General features: G+C 43.0%; 1 protein-coding gene and 1 pseudogene across 5 annotated transcripts; both read right to left on the bottom strand.

Annotated features, from left to right (window-relative positions):
* Positions 1–920: 920 nt before the first annotated feature.
* Positions 921–11731, bottom strand: heatr4 (HEAT repeat containing 4). Of its 5 annotated transcripts, none has more exons than XM_031829113.1 (18): positions 11136–11730; positions 10013–10793; positions 9629–9816; positions 9379–9537; positions 9103–9306; positions 8768–8911; positions 6860–7036; positions 6453–6622; positions 6195–6299; positions 5951–6069; positions 5682–5862; positions 5431–5500; positions 5066–5255; positions 4779–4857; positions 4511–4684; positions 4290–4349; positions 3124–4047; positions 921–2104 (listed from the first exon to the last, which is right to left on the bottom strand). In XM_031829113.1, exons 1-15 carry the CDS (start codon positions 11179–11181, stop codon positions 4523–4525), a joined length of 2775 nt encoding a protein of 924 aa, XP_031684973.1. In that variant the 5' UTR covers positions 11182–11730; the 3' UTR covers positions 921–2104; positions 3124–4047; positions 4290–4349; positions 4511–4522. The 5 variants fall into 5 exon arrangements, with proteins under 5 accessions (XP_031684973.1, XP_031684971.1, XP_031684972.1 ...); XM_031829111.1 differs by having other exon boundaries at positions 4531–4684; positions 11136–11729; XM_031829112.1 differs by having other exon boundaries at positions 4531–4684; positions 11048–11728.
* A 6145-nt stretch (positions 11732–17876) lies between these two features.
* Positions 17877–23179, bottom strand: LOC109894738 (transmembrane protein 151B-like; annotated as a pseudogene).
* Between the last annotated feature and the right edge of the window lie 1356 nt (positions 23180–24535).

Raw genomic sequence — 24535 nt, 5'->3', positions numbered from 1 at the left:
TAGCTCAGGGATTTGAACCAGCAAACGTTTGTTTACTGACACAATACTTAACCACTAGGCTACCTGCTGCCAGACTGTATATTGTGTGGTGTGCAAAACACAAATGGAACGATAGAGAACAGAGGGACGGTGAGATGTGTAGAAAAATGAAGTGACAGAAGGAAAACATTCATATCTTTTGGATCAGGCAAGTGGAACAAGTGCCATTCTTTGAAACCAAACATTAGTTTAAATTAGCACAGCAGGGAAGAGGCACATCCCTTTGTTTGACATTGCTTGTGTCAAACATTTTTTTTTTTAACACAGGCACTAACCAGTTAGCCTCAATGGAAAAGTAATTGGGTCCACACTAAAATGTTGGTGGGATTTCACAGTATTGAAATTGGAACTAAGAGTGTTTTGATGACATTTAAGTAGAACTGGAGCCAGCATAATTATCCTTTAAACAACTCATGTGCACCAAGTTTTGATTTGCAAAAGGCTACGTGGAACATGACATGCTCTGCTGTGGCAGTGGATCAAAACCATTACTGCTTATTCATTTGCAGGTAATTAAAAGTTAGTCAAATGCTTAATGACTACAAAGATTAAAATACTCCAAGAGCTGAAGTTACGTGGTGGCTGAAAGCCATCAAAACACTGCCTTGGGCAATTCCACATTGATGCGGACACTCCGATGTTTCACTTTATAATGCATGTGATGCAAAGTCAAACCACAACTCTATGCACAGGGACTACTTAATGTCCACTGAAAATGTTACAAAAACACATGACAACACAGTCATTATCTTACCAAACTTCACATCTGCAGTGGAAATTTATGGTTTAACTTTTCAATGATTTTTTTATTTGACAGACAGACATTTAAGTTAAGAAATGTGCATACACAACTTGCTTGACATACAGAATCAACACCTTAGTGAAATGGGGCAGCATTTAACCACAACTTTTATTAAGCTCAATAACATTCTAAAATGCATGAATGAAATAGCCAACTTCAAAAAGTAAAGACAAAATATAAATAGTCAAAAGAGCAACTATTGCACTAGCATGGAGAACATTTACTCAAGAGGAGGAGGAGCAAACAAAATGCATACCTGTATGCATAGCCACGGGAAGTAGTGGTGCTGAAGCACCCCCTAAAAAAATAAAAGTAGTGAACTGGGCCTTTACTCATCCTGTCTTAGCCCCCACCCCCAAACATCATCTCTTGGCTATGCCTGTATGAATGTGACCAGAGGTGACACTAAACAGACCAACATTGTTACAATATTTTTTTACAAATAAAATTCTAAGTAACAAACCATATAATACATGTATAAAGGGTATTGGCTAAAAGCAGCCCTTTCCACATATTAGGAGAAAGAAAACATTTTAAATAAAAAAAATTATGTTTCTAGCTTAGTCCGGTTAAGTACTACAGCCCCCTCCTGTCTATCACTACCACACTGAAACATCAGCAGTGGGCTCAAACTTGGAAGGTTTGTGTGTGTGGAGGGAGGGGTTCCAAAGAAGCACTATTGGACACTTTCTCAAGGTAACTAAATGGAAATTGATCAAATGTATTTCCAACAAAATGTTCTGTCCTAAGAAAGTCCCAACTCGTTGATACAAAATATATTTACTGTACAGTTAGGCTAGTCGGTGTCCTCAAATTCAGCATCGTGGAGAAGTTGGTGAAATTTCAGCTTAATTGCACACTTTTTCCTGTAAGGTAACCGCTTGAGGTGAGGGAGTAGGCTCATGAAAAACATCTCATCCTCATTGTCTCCTTGTCCAGCTGTTTGCCAGGAATCTTTCCATGTCATCTCATGTAAGTTGTTGTCCAAAGGTGGTGACATCTTGGTATCAACCACACTTCCATCTAGATCAATCAGGACGTCAGAGGTGCTAGTTGTGTCATCTTTTCCATCATCAAACTCCTCTGTGCTATTGCTGCCGCCAGTTCCTCTACCTCGCTGTATGTATGGGATCAGAAATGCCATTAACTCACTATATCTCCATTTTTTTAGCGCCTTCCCTGTGGCACCACGGATCCGATCTGCTTTCACTTTCCTTGTGAACACATCCCTCAGGTTTCTCCATTTCTTTCGGGCATCTTCCTCTGGAACATAAAAAGAGGATATCCAAGTTGACAGTAGTCTCTGTTCTGTTCTTAAAACTTTCCCTTATGGCTATACCAGTGCTTTATGCATGGTCATTTGGATGAGCCATGTGTTCCCACAAACGTAGTCTTCCAATTTGTTCACCACCACCTCTAAGTATTTGGTTAGTTGAAACATAGTATTTTGTTCTGCCCAACTGCAACCTTCCACTTAGGCCTAGCTTGGATATGGGCTAAAGATGAGGGATAGGGATGGTGTAGGACTAACCACGCAAATTCATAAACAGCTGGGATGCGTAAAAGCCCCCATCTCTATAGTGTAGAATTATGTTGTCACTGGATAAAATGGCTTGCACTGCTCTAAATCAAATCAAATTTCAAATCAAATTTATCAAATTTATCAAACTCTAGCTATGAGTCTTACACCAATGTTGACATAGTTAAATCATTGGATTATATTCTTATACTAACACTGACCGAATCATCGTTAAACTACTGGTGTAGCAGCCAACATTTTTGTTGGCATTACACTTGTGGTGCAAATCACGAGTGCCCACTCAACTGGTTCACCTCGGGTAGAAAGTTAATGAGTTAGCTAGCTAACGTTAACTAGTAAACAAACCGTGACACACTGCCCCCTGTGGTTAACTAACTTTACACCGTATATTGACCACGGCAATCAGCATTACTAATCAATCAACAACGTAGCCAACTATTCCAATGCAATTAACAAGACAAAGAGCGATGAACAGTTAAGGGTCGCAAACAATTAAACTAACCAGGCAAACAGTAGCTAGCTAGCATAGCCCTGGAAGTTAAACCCAGTGTGAACAATGTAGTTCGCTAGAAAATATAGCAAGCTAGTCTACACAATAGTCAGATATGTCAAACGTAATAACTAACGTTAGCGAAGAACAAGTTTAGCTAGTAACGTTAACATTGTTACTCATTACTCACGTTAACTTAGCTAGCTAGCCAACATGTATGCTAATGTTCTTAGCTAGTTAATCAGACCATACCTTTCAGTCCCAGTTGTTTACCCACAGCCTTCCATGCATCCGATTTTTTTATCGGGTCTCTATATGAAGTCAAAGTTGAGTTATATAATTCTGGGTAGTCTGAAACCGCGGATATGATTCTTTCTGCAGCCATCCCAAGACTATCTAGTTAGTTATCTAGCTAACCAGGGGCTGGTAGCCAGACCACTGTGACGCCAGCAAGAATAACTAAGCACTTCCGGGTCGGGGTCGCGGATTTTTGGAATCCTGTCCTGAACATCCTGTATATGCACAATAATCGATGGGCTATATACTGTATTTAAATCTAGAGTTTACACACAGTTGTTGTTTCTATTATTGTGGCCCTTAATCTGTGGAATACCCATCAGATGCGAATAGAACAAGCATATTGCACTGTACATTGTGTCGTAGTCTTTGTGGTGTCCATTCTACTAAGGATCACTGTATATCCTCCAGAATCTACATACACAAGCTCATCACAACTATGTGTGTGGCACTGTAATGTGCAATATGCATATCAGAGTCATAATCTGACCTACAGTATTTCCCACATATATGTTGTTCTCTCTTTCAGAACAATGGTATAGCTCAGCTCCTGTCCTAGGTGACCGGTGGAACAACTGCAAACAGGTTCTGCAGTGGAGGAGCTAGCAGCACAGCTCCATCAATAACATCACTACCTGACAGTAAATCAACCCCTTCACAATCCCGTACAACTACATAATCCCCCAATACTACTAAAGCAAACATTAGTCAACAAATACTGTATTTATTTTATGCGGCCATGGTTATTAAATATTATCTTCATTTTCTTGGAGTGCTGAAGTTTCTCCACTGTCACACGATGGAGTGTTGATGATCTTGATAAGCAGATGAAGAGGATTTGTTGACAGGGCTTGATCCAAGTGTGCATTTAGAGGAGGACTACAGAGAAAGGGGGAGTTCTGTTAATTTACAACATCCACCTTAACGGTTTGTTTTTATCCTGGTTATGATTTATTCATGTCATTTGTAAAATACATATTTGTTTTGTAAGTAATTGCTTCTATTAATAGTAGCTGTTCGTTTTATATAATAAATCAATTTAGCTTAAAATAAAGTGTACATTTCAAACTGGTTTGTTCTCTAGTTCTGCAACAAGACTAGGAACTCAGGAAAGGGAATACCTGAGTCACAGGAATCTGAGGAGTGAGTCGGCCTTACTGTGGAAGGGCAATGTTTAATTCCTAGAAAAAGACAATGCCCACAATGGTTTCATGTTACCTTCTTCAAAAATGATATTAATCACAGTCAGAAAACTGCATATACTGTAACTGCGGGAAATAAGAAGGCTCTAATTCACTGCACATCAAGATTTACATTAAATATGTAACTCAGCTTAACACACCATAGTAGTCTGTCACTCACTGTTGTAGCGTTCCTGCAGCAGCTGTGATATTGGTGTAGTGTCCGGCCGGCTCTCATTTACCAGATACTTCCTCTGTTGCTGGTACATGTTCTCCAGCTTCTCCATCAACAGCACTTTGTCTGTGATGATGCTCTTGGTGCATAGCCTCTGAACCTGAAAACCAGGAGGACGGAACTGATGGCCCTCAGTTTGCAACAAAAACACATTATACTTATACTTTCCATGGCTAACCTTGAAACACATTTACCTGATCTTTGATTTTGTGGACCATGCCCCTGTCTCCATCAATACTGTAGCCATAGTTTTTGAGGAGCCCCTGTATATGCCTTGTAGACAAAAAACTTGTTTGTTTTTAATGTTATGGACATAGATAAACACTCATACCTGTAAAGCTAACACAGATGTGGCATGACATTATATCCCACTGGGCACACACTGATTAAATCAACTTTGTGATGTGGCACCAACGTGGAACAGACAATGAATTGACATCTGTGCCCAGTGGGATGGATTTTGATCTGAACTCTGACTCACCTATGGACCTGGGGGTGGGGTTCCAGAACAAACCGCTCCTGTAGGAGGTTCTGCAGCTCTGGTCCCTTCACTTTAAGGATCTTTAGGGCCTGGCAGGCGGCGATGCGTACCTGGGGTTTCTCCTCATGATGTAAAGCCCAGAGGAGGTGGTCCTGGAGGCTCGGCGTGAGGCAACCTATCTTCCCTAAAGCTAACAAACAATTGCAGTGCCTCGTCACGTTCACACATCTGCTTTCTGACACTAAATTTATACTGTATATTTATATACACTATCACAGAAAGTTGCATATCTAGTGCAGTTGCAGTTTCACACTGTCATTACAATATCCACTCTGTTGGCCAGTGGCCATCACCATGCTGCTTACCACTGATTGCAACAACTTTAACCTCCCATGCTGGGTCATTCTGTGTTAGCTGAATCAGCTGATTCAAGACCTAAAACCAAAAAGTAAAGACAAGGAATTTTTTCACCAGAAGTCCATAGTCTATCTATATTGAAGTGATATTGCCAAAGAAGACGTGGTTTATAGGATATATTGGCATGAGTATTAGGCACGAGACGAAGTCGAGACAAACATTGTATGCAAACTGCTGCCTCTCCTCAATCCTTTCTCACCATGCTGTACTTCATAATTAGAGCTGCAGCAGTCAGACAGGCCTGTTTCCTCACGGCCACAAAGTTGTCATTGAAACATTTCAGAAAGGGTGGCAGCAGCTTGGCGGTCATGATCTGTAGATGAGCTATGAGGATGAGAGCCTCCACCCTCCAGGAGGCGGGACCTTCCTCAAGCTTCATTCTGAAACAGCCAATGGGTGAGGTTTTAGGAAAAGAGTGAGATGCTCTCTAATCAGCTCATTGGTGATCACCAAATGCCAGTCTGGTACCTCAGCTCGTTGTGCACATCTCTTCCCATTCCTAGTTTCCCCAGGGCCTGGGCTGCAGCCTGCTTCACGTTACCACTCCAGTCATTCCACATCAGGTAGATCAACTTGTTTGCAAGGTCCTACAAAATATAATTTCTAATGAGTTCATAATCACATATCAATATCATAATTTAGGTTTGATTTGAGACACAAAATAAATCACAGAATTAGGGACTCAAGAAATCTATGAGATTGCAAGAGACACCTTATTAATTGGTCCTTTCAATTGGGAGATAGTGTTGCAAGCCAAGAGTCTGGTCCTCCAGTTGGCACAATTCAACTCCTCAGCCAGCAGAGAGCGAACTAGAGTCTAAAAAAAAATAGTTAAGCCCAGAAAAATGACATTTCAGATATCATGGATTTGTGATTAAACAGAAGAACACAGGCTAATAGTGCTTGCCCCAATGACTGGGTATATCATTTAGTTGAAGCAATTTAAGGGGAACAAATTTGAGTTACGCACTGTCTTGCTACTGATGCTGGCAAGTAGAGCGGCTGACTGTTTATGATCTGTGTGAACCTCACTGACGAAGTGCTGGGAGAGAAGTCTCTGAATGACTGGCCGACTGTAATCCCCCTCCACGGCCAGGCACTGTGCTGCCACCCAGCTGTCTGCACCTACACTTGCAGAGTCTGACACAAAACACTATACTCTTCATTTGATGTCAGTGAAATGCAATTCATCTTGAATAATAAACCCATACCTAAGTTATCTATTTAAAGTATTGGTGTTACATTTACAGTTTATATTCCATTCAGATTCACACAGACAGTATGGGTCTTGGTGTTAGAACATAGTTGCACCTCATGTTTTTCCCTAAGGTATATGTCGTTACAATGTACTCCAAAATCAGTACAACCTGACCTAACCTTGATATAGTGCATTGCAGAGGATTACGCGGGCTCGGGAGTCTGGCGTCCCCATGGCATACAGGCACACTGCTGCTGCCATCTGAACTCTCTTCACAGGGTCGTCCAGAGCTAGGAGAAGAAGAGGCTGGAGCTCCTGAGGAACTGGCTGGATGTCCCACACACGGCCATACTGACCTGGGGGGAGTTTCCCAAAAACAAGTGCTATGTATGTTTTGTCCTTGTCCACTATATGTGTACATAAAGTTGAAGTCAGAAGTTTACATACACTTAGGTCATTAAAACTCGTTTTTCAACCACTCCACAAATTTCTTGTTAATTAACAAACTATAGTTTTGGCAAGTCGGTTAGGACATCTACTTTGTGCATGACACAAGTATTTTTTCCAACAATTGTTTACAGACAGATTACTTCACTGTATCACAATTCCAGTGGGTCAGAAGTTTACATACACTAAGTTGACTGTGCCTTTAAACAGCTTGGAAAATTCCAGAAAATGATGTCATGGCTTTAGAAGCTTCTGGTAGGCTAATTGACATAATTTGAGTCCATTGGAGGTGTACCTGTGGATGTATTTCAAGGCCTACCTTCAAACCCAGTGCCTCTTTGCTTGACATCATGGGAAAATCAAAAGAAATCAGCCAAGACCTCAGAAAAAAAAAATGTAGACCTCCACAAGTGTGGTTCATCCTTGGGAGCAATTTCCAAAAGCCTGAAGGTACCACGTTCATCTGTACAAACAATAGTACGCAAGTATAAACACCATGTGACCACGCAGCCGTCATACCGCTCAGGAAGGAGATGCATTCTGTCTCCTAGAGATGAACGTACTTTGGTGCGAAAAGTGCAAATCAATCCCAGAACAACAGCAAAGGACCTTGTGAAGATGCTGGAGGAAACGGGTACAAAAGTATCTATATCCACAGTAAAACGAGTCCTATATCTACCTGAAAGGCCGCTCAGCAAGGAAGAAGCCACTGCTCCAAAACCGCCATAAAAAAGCCAGACTACGGTTTGCAACGGCACATGGGGACAAAGATCATACTTTTTTGGAAAAAACTGTTTGGCCATAATGACCACTGTTATGTTTGGAGGAAAAAGGGGGAGGCTTGCAAGATGAAGAACACCATCCCAACCGTGAAGCACGGGGATGGCATCATCAGGTTGTGGGGGCGCTTTTCTGCAGGAGGGACTGGTGCACTTCACAAAATAGATGGCAACATGAGGAGGAAAATGATGTAGCTATATCGAAGCAACATCGCAAGACATCAGTCAGGAAGTTAAAAGCTTGGTCGCAAATGGTTTTTCCAAATGGACAATGACCCCCAAGCATACTTCCAAAGTTGTGGCAAAATGGCTTAAGGACAACAAAGTCAAGGTATTGGAGTGGCCATCACAAAGCCCTAACCTCAAACCCATAGACAATTTGTGGGCAGAACTGAAAAAGTGTGTGTGAGCAAGGAGGCCTGCAAACCTGACTCAGTTACACCAGCTCTGTCAGGAGGAATGGGCCAAAATTCACCCAATTTATTGTGGAAGCTTGTGGAAGGCTACCTGAAACGTTTGAACAAAAGTTAAACAATTTAAAGGCAATGCTACCAAATACTCACTGAGTGTATGTAAACTTCTGACCCACTGGCAATATGATGAAAGAAATAAAAGCTGAAAGAAATAATTCTCTCTACTATTATTCTGACATTTCACATTCTTAAAAGAAAGTGGTGATCCTAACTGGCCTAAAACAGTGGATTTTTACTAGGATTAAATGTCAGGAATTGTGAAAAACTGAGTTTAAATGTATTTGGCGACGGTGTATGTAAACTTCCGACTTCAACTGTACTCACAAACAATTACCAAAACAAATGAAAAAAGATGAGTTGAGAGATGACGCAATCTATTACATGTCACCTGCATCTGTGGGATGTTGCTTTTCCCTCGGTCTGTTCACTGCCCCTGATGCACAAGTGGCTATGGCTGACAGGCGAACGTGGTAGTGCAGGTCTTTAAGGGCCCTCTTCAACCCTTCAATAGTCACACTCTGCCAAGTGATCTCTAGAACAGGAAGGAACAGCCTCCTCAGGTTAAAGACGAACTGAAGTAGTTTTAATGAAGTAACAATATACAGTAACTTTGGAGTATATCTGGGCATGCTGTAGTGTGACGATGTGAAATAAATTAGGCTTAACAGCACAGTGATATTGACAAATGCTTAGAGAACATCAATATTGAATGACAAGACCTACTGATCTTCCAGGCACTCCTCCATCCCTCCACTGCGTAACGTAAGGAGGAGAGCTCGGCCATAGGGTTGTAGTGGGGTTGCTGTCTGGGCACCTCTGTGTCCTTCCCGCTGTAGTCAGGAGGTCTCAGACCCAACTCTGTGGCATAGTCAGCAGTGGTAGGCAGGTCCAGCCACCGCCGAGTACCTTTCTCCACCCGTCGCATTCCTACCCAATGGAATTTTAATGAGTAAAATCGTACTTTAACAGGGGTTGCATTTATTTGGTTAATGCCCCAACCTTGTGTCTCATTGTGCATGGTTTCTGCTGAAGCCTTTGTCCACTTATCTGGACCACAGGGGAAAAAGTCTTGAAGGTTCTTTTGGTACTCTGAATTGTTGTCCATGATGATGCGATCGTGGTTCCGTGGATCTCGCTGATGTACCTGTTTGGCTATTCCTGCAACATGCAAAGTCAAGGAAATGTGATGTAGATCAATAACCAATATAGAAAATACTATTTCAGTTGCATGTGTATTGAGAAGTTGTACCAGAAAATATCTCCTGTTCAAAGTTATTCTCTGTGTGCAAGACATGGCTTCCAGCACGGGGGTTGAGGCTATCCTGAAGACGAGGAGGTTGAGGGGTTTCAATGTGCTTGACTGCTACATTGTTGGCAGTCTGGTTCATACCCCCAGGCTCATCAGAACATGCAGGGGGAAGAGAGTAGCCCTGCACCCTGCAGCAGGTATGTCAAGTGAAAATAGAGATCAGTGATATAAAACTGTGAATACAAATTCTGATGATCTACACATTATAGAAACTCACATAAAACATAGACTTTAGTGCATTAGACACTATTTGTTTGAGGCGTAAAACTGACTGTGGACTCAATAATTCAACATTAAATATTACGGTAGGTTTTGTCTCCTTGCCTGTAGTATACTGGAAGAGGTGTCTCAGCCTTGCTGCTCTGAAGAGCCTGCTGCTTCTCAGTCTGCTTGTGGAGATCTTGGTAACTGCAGAAATCCTCCTCACACATGGGCTCCTCATTGACTAGATCTGTGGCGCTGGCTGAACCATACTGACTCCTCAGCAGTGACTGCAGTCGAGTCTTATTCTGGCACTGGCTTGGAATCTGTTGACTCACTATCCACTGGGCTGTGGTTTTGGTCAGCTTCTTTAGCACAAACTCATCCCAGTGGCAGCTCTTTAAACGGTCCTCCCTGCCTCCTGTAGATGCTTCCTCGAGACAATTGTAAACATTAGAAACTCCTCGTAGTCCTGTCCTTTTAAAGGAATCCAAGAGTCCCCCTTGGTGACTAGGGAGTGTAAAGGAGTCTTTGGCAGTCAATGGCGCAAGATGGGATATTTGTAATTCAGGGAGCATAGAGGGAGGGTCTCTGAAGCCTCTGTTCTTGGCAGGATCCTGAGGTGAATGATGAAGGGGGATAACTTTCATTGATTTTATCCCTGTGATCTTCGGCTTGGGACTTGGTGCCAGAGGTCCAGAGGCACTGAAAAGCCAGTGGAAGTCAGCTTGACTGTAAGGTATACTGTCTGACCCCATCTCCCATATAACATCTTTGGAGAAGGTGAGACCGCAGGTGGCATTGTTGAGGAGTTGTCTGTAGAGCTTCTGGCCTTTCAGATTTTGTAGACAGCCCACCTTTGATTTGGTGCGTTTTACCAAATCCATGTTGCTTAATGTATCCTCTTGGGGAACAAACCATTCATACATTTTGTTAACATAAATTGTGTGAAATTCAAAAAGCCTCACATTGCTAGGTTCATATGTTGCTGAGTGAATAAAATACCATAAACGGATGCATAAAATCTCTTTATAAGGAATAATGTAAATCGCTAGAATATTGTATCTTGAGCCTGCTAATCAGCCCACTTAAATTAGAAGTATAAGATGCATGTTTCAAACCATAACATTTCAAACCATAAAAAGCCTAAACACTTACCTGCATATTTTGTCTGTCCGTATACCTGTTGTAGTAAACAGAATAATAGGTCTAAAATATATTATATATAATGTTATCTTCAACCTACCTAGACATAATCCAGGAAGAACCACCACCTTCAATGCTGCTAACATGTATCAGCTGTTGACCATTAGTTGTCATGGCAACAAATCAGTTGAGAGTTTGCCAGGGATAGCTTTGTTGCTGTCTTTGATTGTAGCAACAATGTATCAACAACCAACAGATATTTTATGCTTACACAAAACACAGATGATTTTGTTAGATGCCTTAATATTAACAGTCACTGCCATTTAAAACGGCACTCAAGATACTAACCTAGTTCAATTAAATTAAAACGGCACAATTTCTTTATCGCTCTCTGTATGCTTTTAAAATGTTGACAATAACTTTGTTCAAACTCCATATTTAATCCAATAAAGTTATTTTGCAATATAATGGTAATTTATAAAGCAATATTATCTCATCATGATTTCTATTAAAATAATCTGTGTCAATAATTTAAGGACTGCTTTGGACTCACAAATAGACTACAATTCATCTTTTGAAACGAACTTTGAGAATTGTTGTAAGTATCTCAAGTGCACAAGTGAGAAGATAGGTATGTAGGCTCATGTTAGCTTTTGAACATGGCTTGCATTTGTTGTAACAAATTATTCATATTATTAATAATTGATTTTTATTATTAATTAGTAGTATTATTCAAACTCTCACATAAATAGGTGTAACGAGTGTGCTGAGAGTTGGGAAGCAAGTTCAGGGAGTGAGTGTTTTAATAAATAAAATAAAATAAACATGAAACATGAAACAAGCAATGCAGTCAATAACACCTGAGGAAAGAACTAAGTGGAGTGACAGATATAGGAAAGAAAATCAAGGAGGTGATGGAGTCCAGGTGAGTGTTATCAGGCGCAGGTGCGCGAGTCGATGGTGACAGCTGTGCGGGATAATCAGCAGCCGGATGACCTAGAGGCTGGAGAGGGAGTATACGTGACAGTACCCCCTCCCGGATGCGCCGCTGCAGCCGCAGGACACCGTCAAAGGGGACGAACCCGGGGAACAGGAGCGGACCAGTCACCCCTGCTGATGCGAAAGAACTTGTCACGCCAGCTGAGGCACGGGCACCTGTCGAGTCAGCTGGGGCGCGGGAACCTGACAGATCAGTTGAGGCAGGGGAGCCTGGCGATCCGGCTGAGGCATGAGAACCTGACGAGCCGGTGGAAGCAGGGAAGCCTGGTGATCCGGCGGAGGCATGAAAGCCTGACGAGCCGGCTGAGGCAGGGGACCCTGGCGAGCCGGCTGAGGCAGGGGACCCTGGCGAGCCGGCTGAGGCAGGGGACCCTGGCGAGCCGGCTGAGACAGGGGAACCTGGCGAGCCGGCTAAGGCATGAAAGCCTGACGAACCGGCTGAGACAGGGGAACCTGACAAGCCGGCTGAGGCAGGGAAGCCTGGCGATCTGGTTGAGGCATCAGAGCCCGTAGCAGTCCCCGGACCCCACGTATTTACTCTGACACACACAAAAGAAACACAAAAAAACACGTGCTGATGCTTCCCAAAGGTGAGGTGTTATTCTGTTATTCTGTAACGAGTGCGCTGAGAGTCGCAAGTTCAGGGAGTCCTCTTGAAACTCTGGGGGCAGTATTTCATTTTTGGATGAAAAACGTTCCCGTTTTAAACAAGATATTTTGTCACGAAAAGATGCTCGACTATGCATATAATTGACAGCTTTGGAAAGAAAACACGCTGACGTTTCCAAAACTGCAAAGATATTATCTGTGAGTGCCACAGAACTGATGCTACAGGCGAAACCAAGATGAAACTTCAAACAGGAAATGCCCCAGATTTTGGAGGCGCTGTGTTCCAATGTCTCCTTATATGGCTGTGAATGCGCCAGGAACGAGCCTACACTTTCTGTCGTTTCCCCAAGGTGTCTGCAGCATTGTGACGTATTTGTAGGCATATCATTGGAAGATTGACCATAAGAGACTACATTTACCAGGTGTCCGCCTGGTGTCCTACGTCAAAATTGGTGCGTAATCTCCAGCTGCATGTATTTTTCCATGTGATTCAGAGGAGAAACCAAACTTCCACGAATGATATATCATTGAATAGATATGTGAAAAACACCTTGAGGATTGATTCTAAACAACGTTTGCCATGTTTCTGTCGATATTATGGAGTTAATTTGGAAAAAAGTTCGGCGTTTTGATGACAGAATTTTCTGGTTTTTTTCTTAACCAAACGTGATGAACAAAACGGAGCGATTTCTCCTACACAAAATCTTTTTGGAAAAACTGAACATTTGCCATCTAACTGAGAGTCTCCTCATTGAAAACATCCGAAGTTCTTCAAAGGTAAATTATTTTATTTGAATGCTTTTCTTGTTTTTGTGAAAATGTTGCCTGCTGAATGCTAGGCTTAATGCTATGCTAGCTATCAATACTCTTGAAAAGCATATTTTGAAAATCTGAGATGACAGTGTTGTTAACTAAGCTTGCTTGAGAGCCAATATATTTATTTCATTTCATTTGCGATTTTCATGAATAGTTAACGTTGCGTTATGGTAATGAGCTTGAGGCTGTAATTACGATCCCGGATACGGGATTGCTCATTTCAAGAGTTAATAAATAAACGCAAAACAAGAAACACGAACAATGCAGACTTAACACTGCAACAGAAACAATAACGCCTGGGGAAGGAACCAAAAGGAGTGTCATTTATAGGGAGGGGAATCAGGGAGGTGATGTTATGACGGCCCTGAATTTTTCTGAACCCTCTCAGTGCTTCTCCTTCCAATAGGGCGCTTTCCCTTTAATACCCAATTAAATAGCCAGCATCAGCTGCGCAAAAGTGGGGTTTTGATGGAGACCTGAATGAGGATGTGTTCAACGCTCAGTTCCCGATGCTTCTCTATTCCATTTGTTTTGTAGCTAATAGAGTTTACCCAGGATCGGACTCACTCTTTGCGTCTCCGTTCTTCGTGAGGGATTGGATTGTCTGACTGACCGACAGACTACAACCTTTTTGTATACGGTATTTCATTTGTTTTGATGTGATGCATACTGTGATGGTTTATGTAGTTAGTTGTAGTTGAGGACTTAGTAAGAGTTGATATGCTTTAAAGTTCTGTGGTAAAATAATTATGTTGATTGTATGATTAATACTGGGTTTACGCTACACTGAATTAATGTACAAACATTGCGTGACAAAAGTCACTTGAGTTCCCTGAACTCCTTTACCGGGCTGGACTCTTTTTAGGCCAGAGGTACAGGACATCTCTGGAGGAACCAGAACTCATTGTGATATTATATGTGTGTGTAATCATTGATGTTGCTAATACAACCCACGCAAAAGAATATAGTTGTTTTTGAAGTTCTTTCCAATGTTTTAAGGGTTTATGAAAAGTTTATTTCCATCCTGACTTTAAATAAGTCCTTTGTATTGGTGTAGACTTGACGGACCAGATGGGACTCATTCCCTCCCAAACCAAAAGGAGAAACCAATGTTTTCTCTGGTAGGCACAACCTACCTGGCACCCCTATAAATAATAACCTCAAGTCAAAACCATTAGTCTGATGACGCGCAGGTGCGCATAACGATGGTGACAGGTGTGCGCCATAATGAGCAGCCTGGTGACCTAGAGGCCAGAGAGGGAGCACACGTGACAGTACCCCCTCACTGACACGTGGCTCCAGCCGATCAGGAGCGAACCAGTCACCTTTGCAGAGGCGCAGGAAACCTGCCAATCCGGCTGAGACGCAGGAGCATGGCGACCTAGAGCGCCGGAGAGAGCATACCTGATGGTACCCCCTTCCCGGCGCATTCAGATCCAGCCGCAGGACGCCAACCCAAGGGACGATCCCGGAGATAAGGAGGGGACCGGTCACCCCTGCTGATGCGCGGGAACCTGTCTCCGGCTGAGGCAGGGGAGCCTGGTGATGCGGCTGAGGCACGAGAGCCTGTAGTGGCTCCCGGACCCAACGTCATTCCACCTGACACAAAAAAGAAACTCCCTGATGCTTCCCTTAGGTGAGGCGTTATTCTGTAACGATGTGCGCTGAGAGTCGGGAAGCAAGTTCAGGGAGTGAGTGTTTAAATAAATAAACACATCAAGAACCATGAACAACGCACAGACTTAATACTGGAACAGAAACAATAATGCCTGGGAAGGACCCAAAGGGAGTGACATATATAGGGAAGGTAATCAGGGAGGTGATGGAGTCCAGGTGAGCCTGATGATGCGCAGGTGCACGTAACGATGGTGACAGGTGTGAGCCATACGGAGCAGCCTGGTGACCTAGAGGCCGGAGACGGAGCACACAGTGTAACTTCAATAGTGTTGTTTTTTAACATTTGAAAAGGTACATGTAATATCTGGAATTTTCACAGCAGACCAAAACATTTGAAATCTACTGACTATGCACAGGGAGACAAAACATCATTCAATTAATGGTGATTCAAGTGTCATAATTCAAGTATCACTAAAATCAATGCAACATCCAGAGGTCCGAACGGAAAATTCTTTGTGATTGGAAGAAAGTCCAAAACTCGGTCAGTGACTTAGACATCAGTTTTACAAGAACCTTTGAAATACAGTCAATGCTTACCAATGACAATATAACTTATAAAACATGTTGAACCTTTCACCTATAGTGAGTAACACACTTTCAGTGCTGTCAAAAGAACAGTGTCTTTGTATGCTCTTGCACGCTCACAACTAGTGGTCGACCGATTATGATTTTTCAACACCGATACCGATTATTGGAGGACCAAAAAAAGCAGATAGATTAATCTGCAATTGTTTTTATTTATAATAATGACAATTACAACAATACTGAATGAACACTTATTTTAACTTAATATAATACATCATTAAAATCAATTTAGCCTCAAATAATGAAACATGTTCAATTTGGTTTAAATAATGCAAAAACAAAGTGTTGGAGAAGAAAGTAAAAGTGCAATATGTGCCATGTAAAAAAGCTAACGTTTAAGATCCTTGCTCAGAACATGAGAACATATGAAAGCTGGTGGTTCCTTTTAACATGAGTCTTCAATATTCCCAGGTAAGAAGTTTTAGATTGTAGTTATTATAGGAATATTTCTCTATACCATTTGTATTTCATATACCTTTGACTATTGGATGTTCTTATAGGCACTTTGGTATTGCTAGTGTAACAGTATAGCTGCCGTCCCTCTCCTCGCCCCTACCTGGGCTCAAACCAGGAACACATCGACAACAGCCACCCTCGAAGCATCGTTACCCATCGCTCCACAAAAACCGCGGCCCTTGCAGTGCAAGGGGAACAGCTACTCCAAGTCTCCAAGAGCGAGTGACGTTTGAAACGCTATTAAACGCACACCCCGCTAACTAGCTAGCCATTTCACATCGGTTACACCAGCCTAATCTCGGGAGTTGATAGGCTTGAAGTCATAAACAGTTCAATGCTTGAAGCATTGCGAAGAGCTGCTGGCAAAACGCACGAAAGTACTGTTTGAATGAATGCGTACGAGCCTGCTGCTGCCTTCCATTGCTCAGTCAGACTGCTCTATCAAATCATAGACTTAATTATAACACACAGAAATACGAGCCTTTGGTCATTAATATGGTCGAATCCGGAAACTATAATTTCGAAAACAAAACGTTTACTCTTTCAGTGAAATACGAAACCGTTCCGTATTTTATCTAACGGGTGGCATCCATAAGTCTAAATATTCCTGTTACATTGCACAACCTTCAATGTTATGTCATAATTACGTAAAATTCTGGCAAATTAGTTCGCAACGAGCCAGGCGGCCCAAACTGTTGCATATACCCCGACTCTGTTGCAAGAGAAGTGACACAATTTCCCTAGTTAAAAGAAATTCATGTTAGCAGGCAATATTAACTAAATATGCAGGTTTAAAATATATACTTGTGTATTGATTTTAAGAAATGTTTATGGTTAGGTACACGTTGGAGCAACGACAGTCCTTTTTCGCGAATGCGCACAGCATCGATTATATGCAATGCAGGACACGCTAGATAAATTAGTAATATCATCAACCATGTGTAGTTAACTAGTGTAGCGATCGTTGTCCTCCTCGGATGAGGAATAGGAAGGATCAGACAAATGCAGTGTGATAAATGTCCATGTTAATTTTAAGAATAAACTGAACACTGCAATAACCAAAAAACAACAAAGAGAGAGCGTGAACAAAACAGTTCTGTAAGGTGAAGACACACAAAACAACTACCCACAAACACCGGTGGGAACAGGCTACCTATGTATGGTTCTCAATCAGAGACAACGATTGACAGCTGCCTCTGATTGGGAACCATACCAGGCCAAACACATAGAAATACAACAAAGATCAAAACAATAGAATTGAAAAACATAGAATGCCCACCCCAACTCACACCCTGACCAAACCAAAATAAAGACCTAAAAAAGGAACTAAGGTCAGGACGTGACAACTAATGATTATGATTGATTCAGTGATTGTTTTTTTATAAGATAAGTTTAATGCTAGCTAGCAACTTACCTTGGCCTTCTTACTGCATTCGCGTAACAGGCAGGCTCCTTGTGGAGTGCAATGTAAGGCAGGTGGTTAGAGCGTTGGGTTAGTTAACAGTAAGGTAGCAAGATTGAATCCCCGAGCTGACAAGGTAAAAATCTGTCGTTCTGCCCCTGAACAAGGCAGTTAATCCACTGTTCCTAGGCCGTCATTGAAAATAAGAATGTGTTAACTGACTTGCCTCGTTAAATAAAGGTGTAACAAAAATCTAAAATAAAATCGGCCCAATCGGTGTCCAAAAATACCGATTTCCGATTGTTATGAAAACTTGAAATGGACCCTAATTAATCCTCCATTCCGATTAATCGGTCGACCTCTACTCACAACCTCCTTATTTGGAATATATTGTAACCGAATCAGTCAAATGTCTCTTGGCCTCTCAGAGTGAGGTTTCCAGGCAGGTGGATCCCTGGCCGACAAAGTAGCGTAGCACCTCTGTGGAGTCACCACTACAGCAGCACTCGGGCCGGTGCACAATGAGGACGGGGAAGAAGCGTGCGTCCCGGTAAGTGGGCGGGCTCTCATTGAGAGCCAGCTGGCTTGAGGCTCCTCCACAGGCCCACGGTGTGCAGAGAACCGTACATGCGGCACAGTGAGAAGCATGAGTTGTCCAGGGATAGAACAAGACATGACGGGAGAAGACGGAGGAACAGCTGGAGCTGGTGGTGGCCCGCCTCTGTCCAACCTCGCTCTGAAGCTGGCAGCAGTGCTCACAGTCCTGCAGCAGCATGCCATAGCTCTGGGCTGGGTGGCTGTCCAGCAGGAAGTAGTTAGAGGACCTGGTATCTTCAGTTGTACCAGAGTCTGAAGACGCCAGGTTAATCAGCATGGCCTCTGAGTAGCTGGGCATCAACTGGCGGTTGGAGAGGATGTGCCACTCCAGCTCAGTGCTATCCACTGTATCTACCCGAGGGAGAACTCTCCTCAGAGAGGATGTGCCACTCCAGCTCAGGGCTATCCACTGTATCTACCCGAGGGAGAACTCTCCTCAGAGAGGATGTGCCACTCCAGCTCAGTGCTATCCACTGTATCTACCCGAGGGAGAACTCTCCTCAGAGAGGATGTGCCACTCCAGCTCAGGGCTATCCACTGTATCTACCCGAGGGAGAACTCTCCTGACGGAAACCTCCTCTATTAGAGGGGCTGTTGTGGCTGTCCTCCAACCCAAAGAGCTTCTCAACATGGTAGTGCACAAAGGCTGTACGGTACTCTATAAGCACCCTCAGGGGCCAGGACAGCATGAGAAGAGCAGTGAACCAGAACGACACCTGAGAAGTATACCAGGGCAACCGGTAAGGGTCCACGTAGGCTATCAAAGCTCTTTACAGTTGCAACCCTTCTCGAGCCTCCATGTAGTCAATCTCTGAGAAGAACCTGGCACGTTGGTTGAGGTAATTATTTTCTGGTCCAGCCCCAGCAAAACCGAAGCACTTGTGGAAACAAAGTTTTGTTGCCGGGTGGCTCTCCAGTCCAAGTAGATCCTGTGAGATGTCCCACATACCACAGCGACTGTAATCAAACGCTCCCGCACCCTCGTGTGTGTTGACCCGCTCATGGTAGACCTGGGTGGTGGTGTAGGCTTCCCCGATCCGGTAGTGGGTCACCTGTCTGGTCCTCTGAACAAAATGGTATCTTATGGCCTTCCACCAAACACACGGACGGGCTTGTCGCATCCTCAATAGGTACTCATACACGCTATCCACATCAGCCTTACAATGTAGCTCACTGTGAGCCCAGCAGTGCCAACACTCTACCAGGTAGACAACATAGAGCATGAACAGGAAGGCAAGAGGGATGTACACATAGCCATTAGAGCAGGGGCTGTCATGGTAAATCATAGCGCCTCCTCCCATGCCAACCTCCTTGATTGAGGAAATGGAAGTCAGGGTGGTGACGGATGAGTCGAAGCTGAGCTTGGTGACTCGGGTGAGCTGGCACTAAGCCACAGCGCCCAGGCAGCTGTACATCGGCAGGGAGAGCAGAAGGCACCGACAGTGGGACTCTGGACACATACAGGCACTCAAGGACTGCTTCGCAGGCCGCTGATGCAGAAAAAGAGAAGGTGAAAAAGAGAAACAGTGTGAGAAAAAAGCTTACATACAATACTCTAACTTTGAAAAGATAGGTGTATGACAAAAGGCTGCATTTAAATCACTTTTAGCAGTGTGATTAAAAGGAGAACATGGTTTGAAGAACAGAATCTAATAAAAGTACAACAGTTTATTTACGTTTCTTCTTTCCTGTGACACTATGTCTGATGAATCAGTTCGATGATATGGCTGTGTTTAAGGCGTGCTGGATTACAATGTAGTCTATTTGATATTTACCTATACAGGTTGAAAGGTTTTTAACGGGGCAGAAAGCAACAGTGTCACATGAATAATAGATCTACAGTACCACATGAAAGAGATTGGTAAAACATGATGAAAAGGGAGTCCACACGCCAATGAGCCTAAAAAAAAATGGCACTGATCCAATTTTGCTGTGGGCAAATGAACATGACAGGGCTGTAATGTGCTGAGCTTTTCCAAACTCAGAATGCAGTAAATGAGGTTGGAGCGATAGCATGTAGGTCACGTGAATGTAATTTAATTAGGCTATGCTGCAATGGGAACAGCTGCTAATCACATTAGCTCAATGTACAACTAACATTCATCCCAAAATCCTCCCTCACAACTGTATTTTCAGTCCCCCTATGTTTCTGCTAATGTTTCAAGCATCTTTGCATGGGTTACAGAAAGCATGCACCATGTCCAACAAGGCATGTGTATCCTCAATCCCCCAGTGACTCGTTAAATAATCTGACCTCAGACGGCTGCTAAAATGAACTTTGACTTTCTATACTAAACTTGACCACAACAGAATCAAACACACAAGTCATTGGATTACACATTCTGTGTGCCCTATATCTGCTGAGTGTCAAGTGAACAGTTCAGTGCAGCAACCAGTCTTCGAAAGTGCTCACAATTTGCAATTCTGACTGCCAACAAAATGTCTCCTCTTCAGCAGAGGCATTCTCACAAAGTGTCTCTATTTTGTTCCAGGACAATGAGTCAGACCTAAGGCAACTGGCCAGAAAACATTACAAATAGGCAGGGTTAACTTAGTTATACTTTGTCTTGTTGTATTCAGCTAATTACGGTCCTTCAGGTGTCTATAGCCATTCACCCATGAAGATCCATTGACAACATAGTGGAAGTGTCATTGTGGACTTTTCAGCTCTCAGAATTAGTGTTGCTTCATGCAAGAAATGTCTCATTAACTGATATGTGCTCAAAGGAGAGCTCAGTCAGCAATGACTCATGAGTCAATCATCAGTCAACTTGGTTCCAATAACAGTGGTTCCCAACCAGGGGTACTAGGACCCCTAGGGGTACTTCGTTTATCCACAAGGGGTACTTGAGAAGACTCATGAGGCCATAGGGCCTACTAGTAAAATGCACATGAGGTGGTACAGTACTTCTGGGGTACTCTGGGCAGATCAAAATTCAGTTTGTGGTACAGTAACAGAAAATAATGTGTTACTGGTAAAGTGTTTCACATGAAGGTTATGAACCAAACTAATTAGACCAGACAGAAAGGGCTGACTCAGACGGGACATGCAATCAGGCATCGACAACACAAGCAAAACATCCAAAATAGCATTGACCTTTTTAGAGCATCCTGGTACAGGGCAACACAGCGTCATAGGTCAAGACCTCTGGGTCATGCACATACTGTCGGTTTGAGGTAAAAACAACTTGTTGTAATTTTATGGTCTCTCATAGAAGCTGTATTTCACGGTAAGCTGCACACAACCAATTCCCCAGATGGAATAAGTGTTATTACAGATGGGAGGTAAAGCTCTCGCATTCCGAGTACACATCATTAAAGGGTACAAAATCCAAGTTCTCAGAATTACTGTATTGAGCCTTGCATACATGTCATTACTAGGCTCTGTCTTCTATGACTTGTATTTCTTAGGGAAATTACATTGTTTAATGTGTTATACATAACACAGTACTTTTGAATGCATAATTACATTCATGTAGATATGATGGTAGGGATGGACATCATACAGAGAAACTATTAAATGAAATAGTATTTTGCTGGTGAATTAAGTGATTATTAGACTCAAGTGAACAGATAAAGGATGTTGTGGTTACCAATTGCACTCAGTATAGAATTCCTTCCATCTGAGCAGAGGACTGAAATAGACATGACATGAATAGCAACAATCAATATATGATATGGGCTACATGTATAGGCCCACAGATATTGAGTGTGTGCCTTTTATTACGAGACTGCGTGTAGAAGGCTATCTATCATGACATTTTAATTCATAAAAAAGGCAACACCATTATGCACTTTCAGGATGATGCTGTCATTCCTATCATGTAATCTGCATTTAAACGCTTAGCCTTCTGCATTTGAATGAAAATGTTGCATTAACTCTCACCTCTTCCAGTACATCAATGCTGGCCGGTGCATCATCTCCATCATTGGTGGTGTTGGGCGCTGTGTCTTCCGCAGTGGTATCAACTTCCAAATTGGGAGAGAACATGCTGCTGTCTGGACATGATAGCATCAAGTCCAAGCTTCCCGAAGCCAAGCCCCCTCTCCTTTCTGGTCCTCAGAGCTTCAGATCATCTGGGCTGGAGCCAAGGCAAATGGGGATCCCGCTTTAGGAGCTCCTATCGCTTGAACCCAGCGGGCAGGGACAATTCGATCGCAGAGGCTTTGCTAATACAGTCAAACAGAAATCGTAATGTGAAACACCAAAACAAAAGTGATGAAAGTGATACGCTGTCACACATGAGCGCACAATAAATGGCCTGATCACTGATCCGATATCTAAAATGAATGGAAAAACATCCTAATGTAGGCTTCTGTGCACAGAGAAAGTGATGTCATTTTGCTTTTTACAAGCAGGAAAAAGCATAACAGAATTTTACATTTCAAAATAATTGATGCGCACAAATTGTGTGTAGGCTATGTGCAGCATCAGCATCTGTAGCCCATTAAAGAAGAAGAAGACGAGACTGTTCAATTACATCACATGAAATACTGTAGGTAAGGCTGAGCAATCCATGACACCACTTGTTGTCTGCAGCCAGATAGCCTCGATCCAAAAAGTGATATTTTTCCTAAATTATGCACCCATAGTAAATATCTTCAGTAGCTTTGATTGGACTGATCACACTTTCTAAATCTTAGCTACCAGTCATCATCATCATGAATCAAGTCGACAATCTACTTGCAAATCCTTTTCAATCCTTGTCATAAGAAGATAAATAATGAAGAGAAATTGTAGATCAAACGTATCAGTGTTCATCGGCCATTGAACATAAACATTACACAACAAGTTGGAAATCGCAAATTCAACAATGAGTGGTTTGGAAGGAATCAGTGGCTAACTGCAAGCATTGCAAAGAAATCACAAGCCTGCTATTCAGTGGAGTGGGTGTGTCCCAAGTATGGGTTTAAGAGCTAAAAGGATAAACATTAAACATTGGCCACGCTGTCAATCCAGCATGACTTCTGCCGCGCTCAAAACAACTAACTCAGAACTGGGAAATCTGATTTTAGTGACTTCAAAACAACTGGGAACTTGAAAAAAAAATGAGCTCCAACTGGGAAAATAGGTTTTCAAGGTCATCCAACTCGAATTGGAAGTAGGGGCCTCTTTCTAGAGCTCCGACCTGAAGATCATTGACGTCATCATGATTCGACCTTGTTTTTTCAGAGTTCCCAGTAGTCTTGAAAGCACCATAAAGCCAGAGAATGCCAGACTTTGATAAAGTTTAGTGATGAAATTTGCCCCTGAAGGACTGCTGCGTCACCTTCCTGCTCAAGTGAGCATAGCACAACAAGATGAGTCCAAAAATGTATTGTATGCTGTTGCATAAATTATGTAATATGCCAGGGAGACTGTAACTAAGACAGTAATACTAAGTGTATGTTGTGTAGTAAGCTGCTAGTAGCCAATGTGCCTCACCCTAATCATTTGGACCCTTTTCCGATCAGAATTCCGCTCATAACAGATACTGCATTTTGGAAGTGTCAATGGGGGAATGATATTTGGTTTTCATTTGGTACTAAATGGTCAGCAGGTGTCGCCATTTTAAAAGGCAACTTTAAGGGTCATATATTGTGAATACTGTAAATACACACTGGAGGCCTAGTGCCCACGCACTGATACAGGGGGCACCGGACTGGTGACACACACTTCAGAGCGAGTGCGTGGAGCTGGCACAGGACATACCGGACTGGAGAGGCGCACTGGAGGCCTGATGCGTGGAGCTGGCACAGGACGTACTGGGCTGTGGAGGCGTACTGGAGACCTGGTGCATAGAGCCGGCACAAATTACACCGGTTCGATGACACACTTCGCACTGCTAGTGCGAGGAGCTGGCACAGGACGTACTGGGCTGTGGAGGCACACTGGAGACCTGGTGCGTAAAGCCGGCACACATGGCACCGGACAAATGACACGGAAGGCGATCCTGTCCTGCCAGGCCAAGGAAGGTGATCCTGTCCTGCCAGGATTTCCTCCCAAGTCCAGGATCCCTTCCCATCCAATATCTCCTCCCAAGTCCAGGATACCTTCTCCTCCTGGGCACGCTGCTTGGTCCTGTTGTGGTGGAATATTCAGTCGCGATCGTCGTTGGAAGCATACTCGGACCAACTTGCAGCGTGATCTGGGTTCCACATCTTATTTATTTAAAGTAAGTTAACTACACAACAAAACAATAACGAAACAACGAAATGTGACTGTGATGCACAAAACACAAAATAATATCCCACAAAACACAGGTGGGAAAAAGGCTACCTAAATATGATCCCCAATTAGAGGCAACGATTACCAGCTGCCTCTAATTGGGAACCATACCAAGCACACCAACATAGAAATATGAAAACTAGAACACCCC

The sequence above is a fragment of the Oncorhynchus kisutch genome, linkage group LG7 (assembly GCF_002021735.2).
Source record: "Oncorhynchus kisutch isolate 150728-3 linkage group LG7, Okis_V2, whole genome shotgun sequence".
Lineage (NCBI taxonomy): Eukaryota > Metazoa > Chordata > Actinopteri > Salmoniformes > Salmonidae > Oncorhynchus > Oncorhynchus kisutch.
Note: the sequence above shows the minus strand (reverse complement) of the source record. Positions and strands in the feature narration are given on the sequence as shown.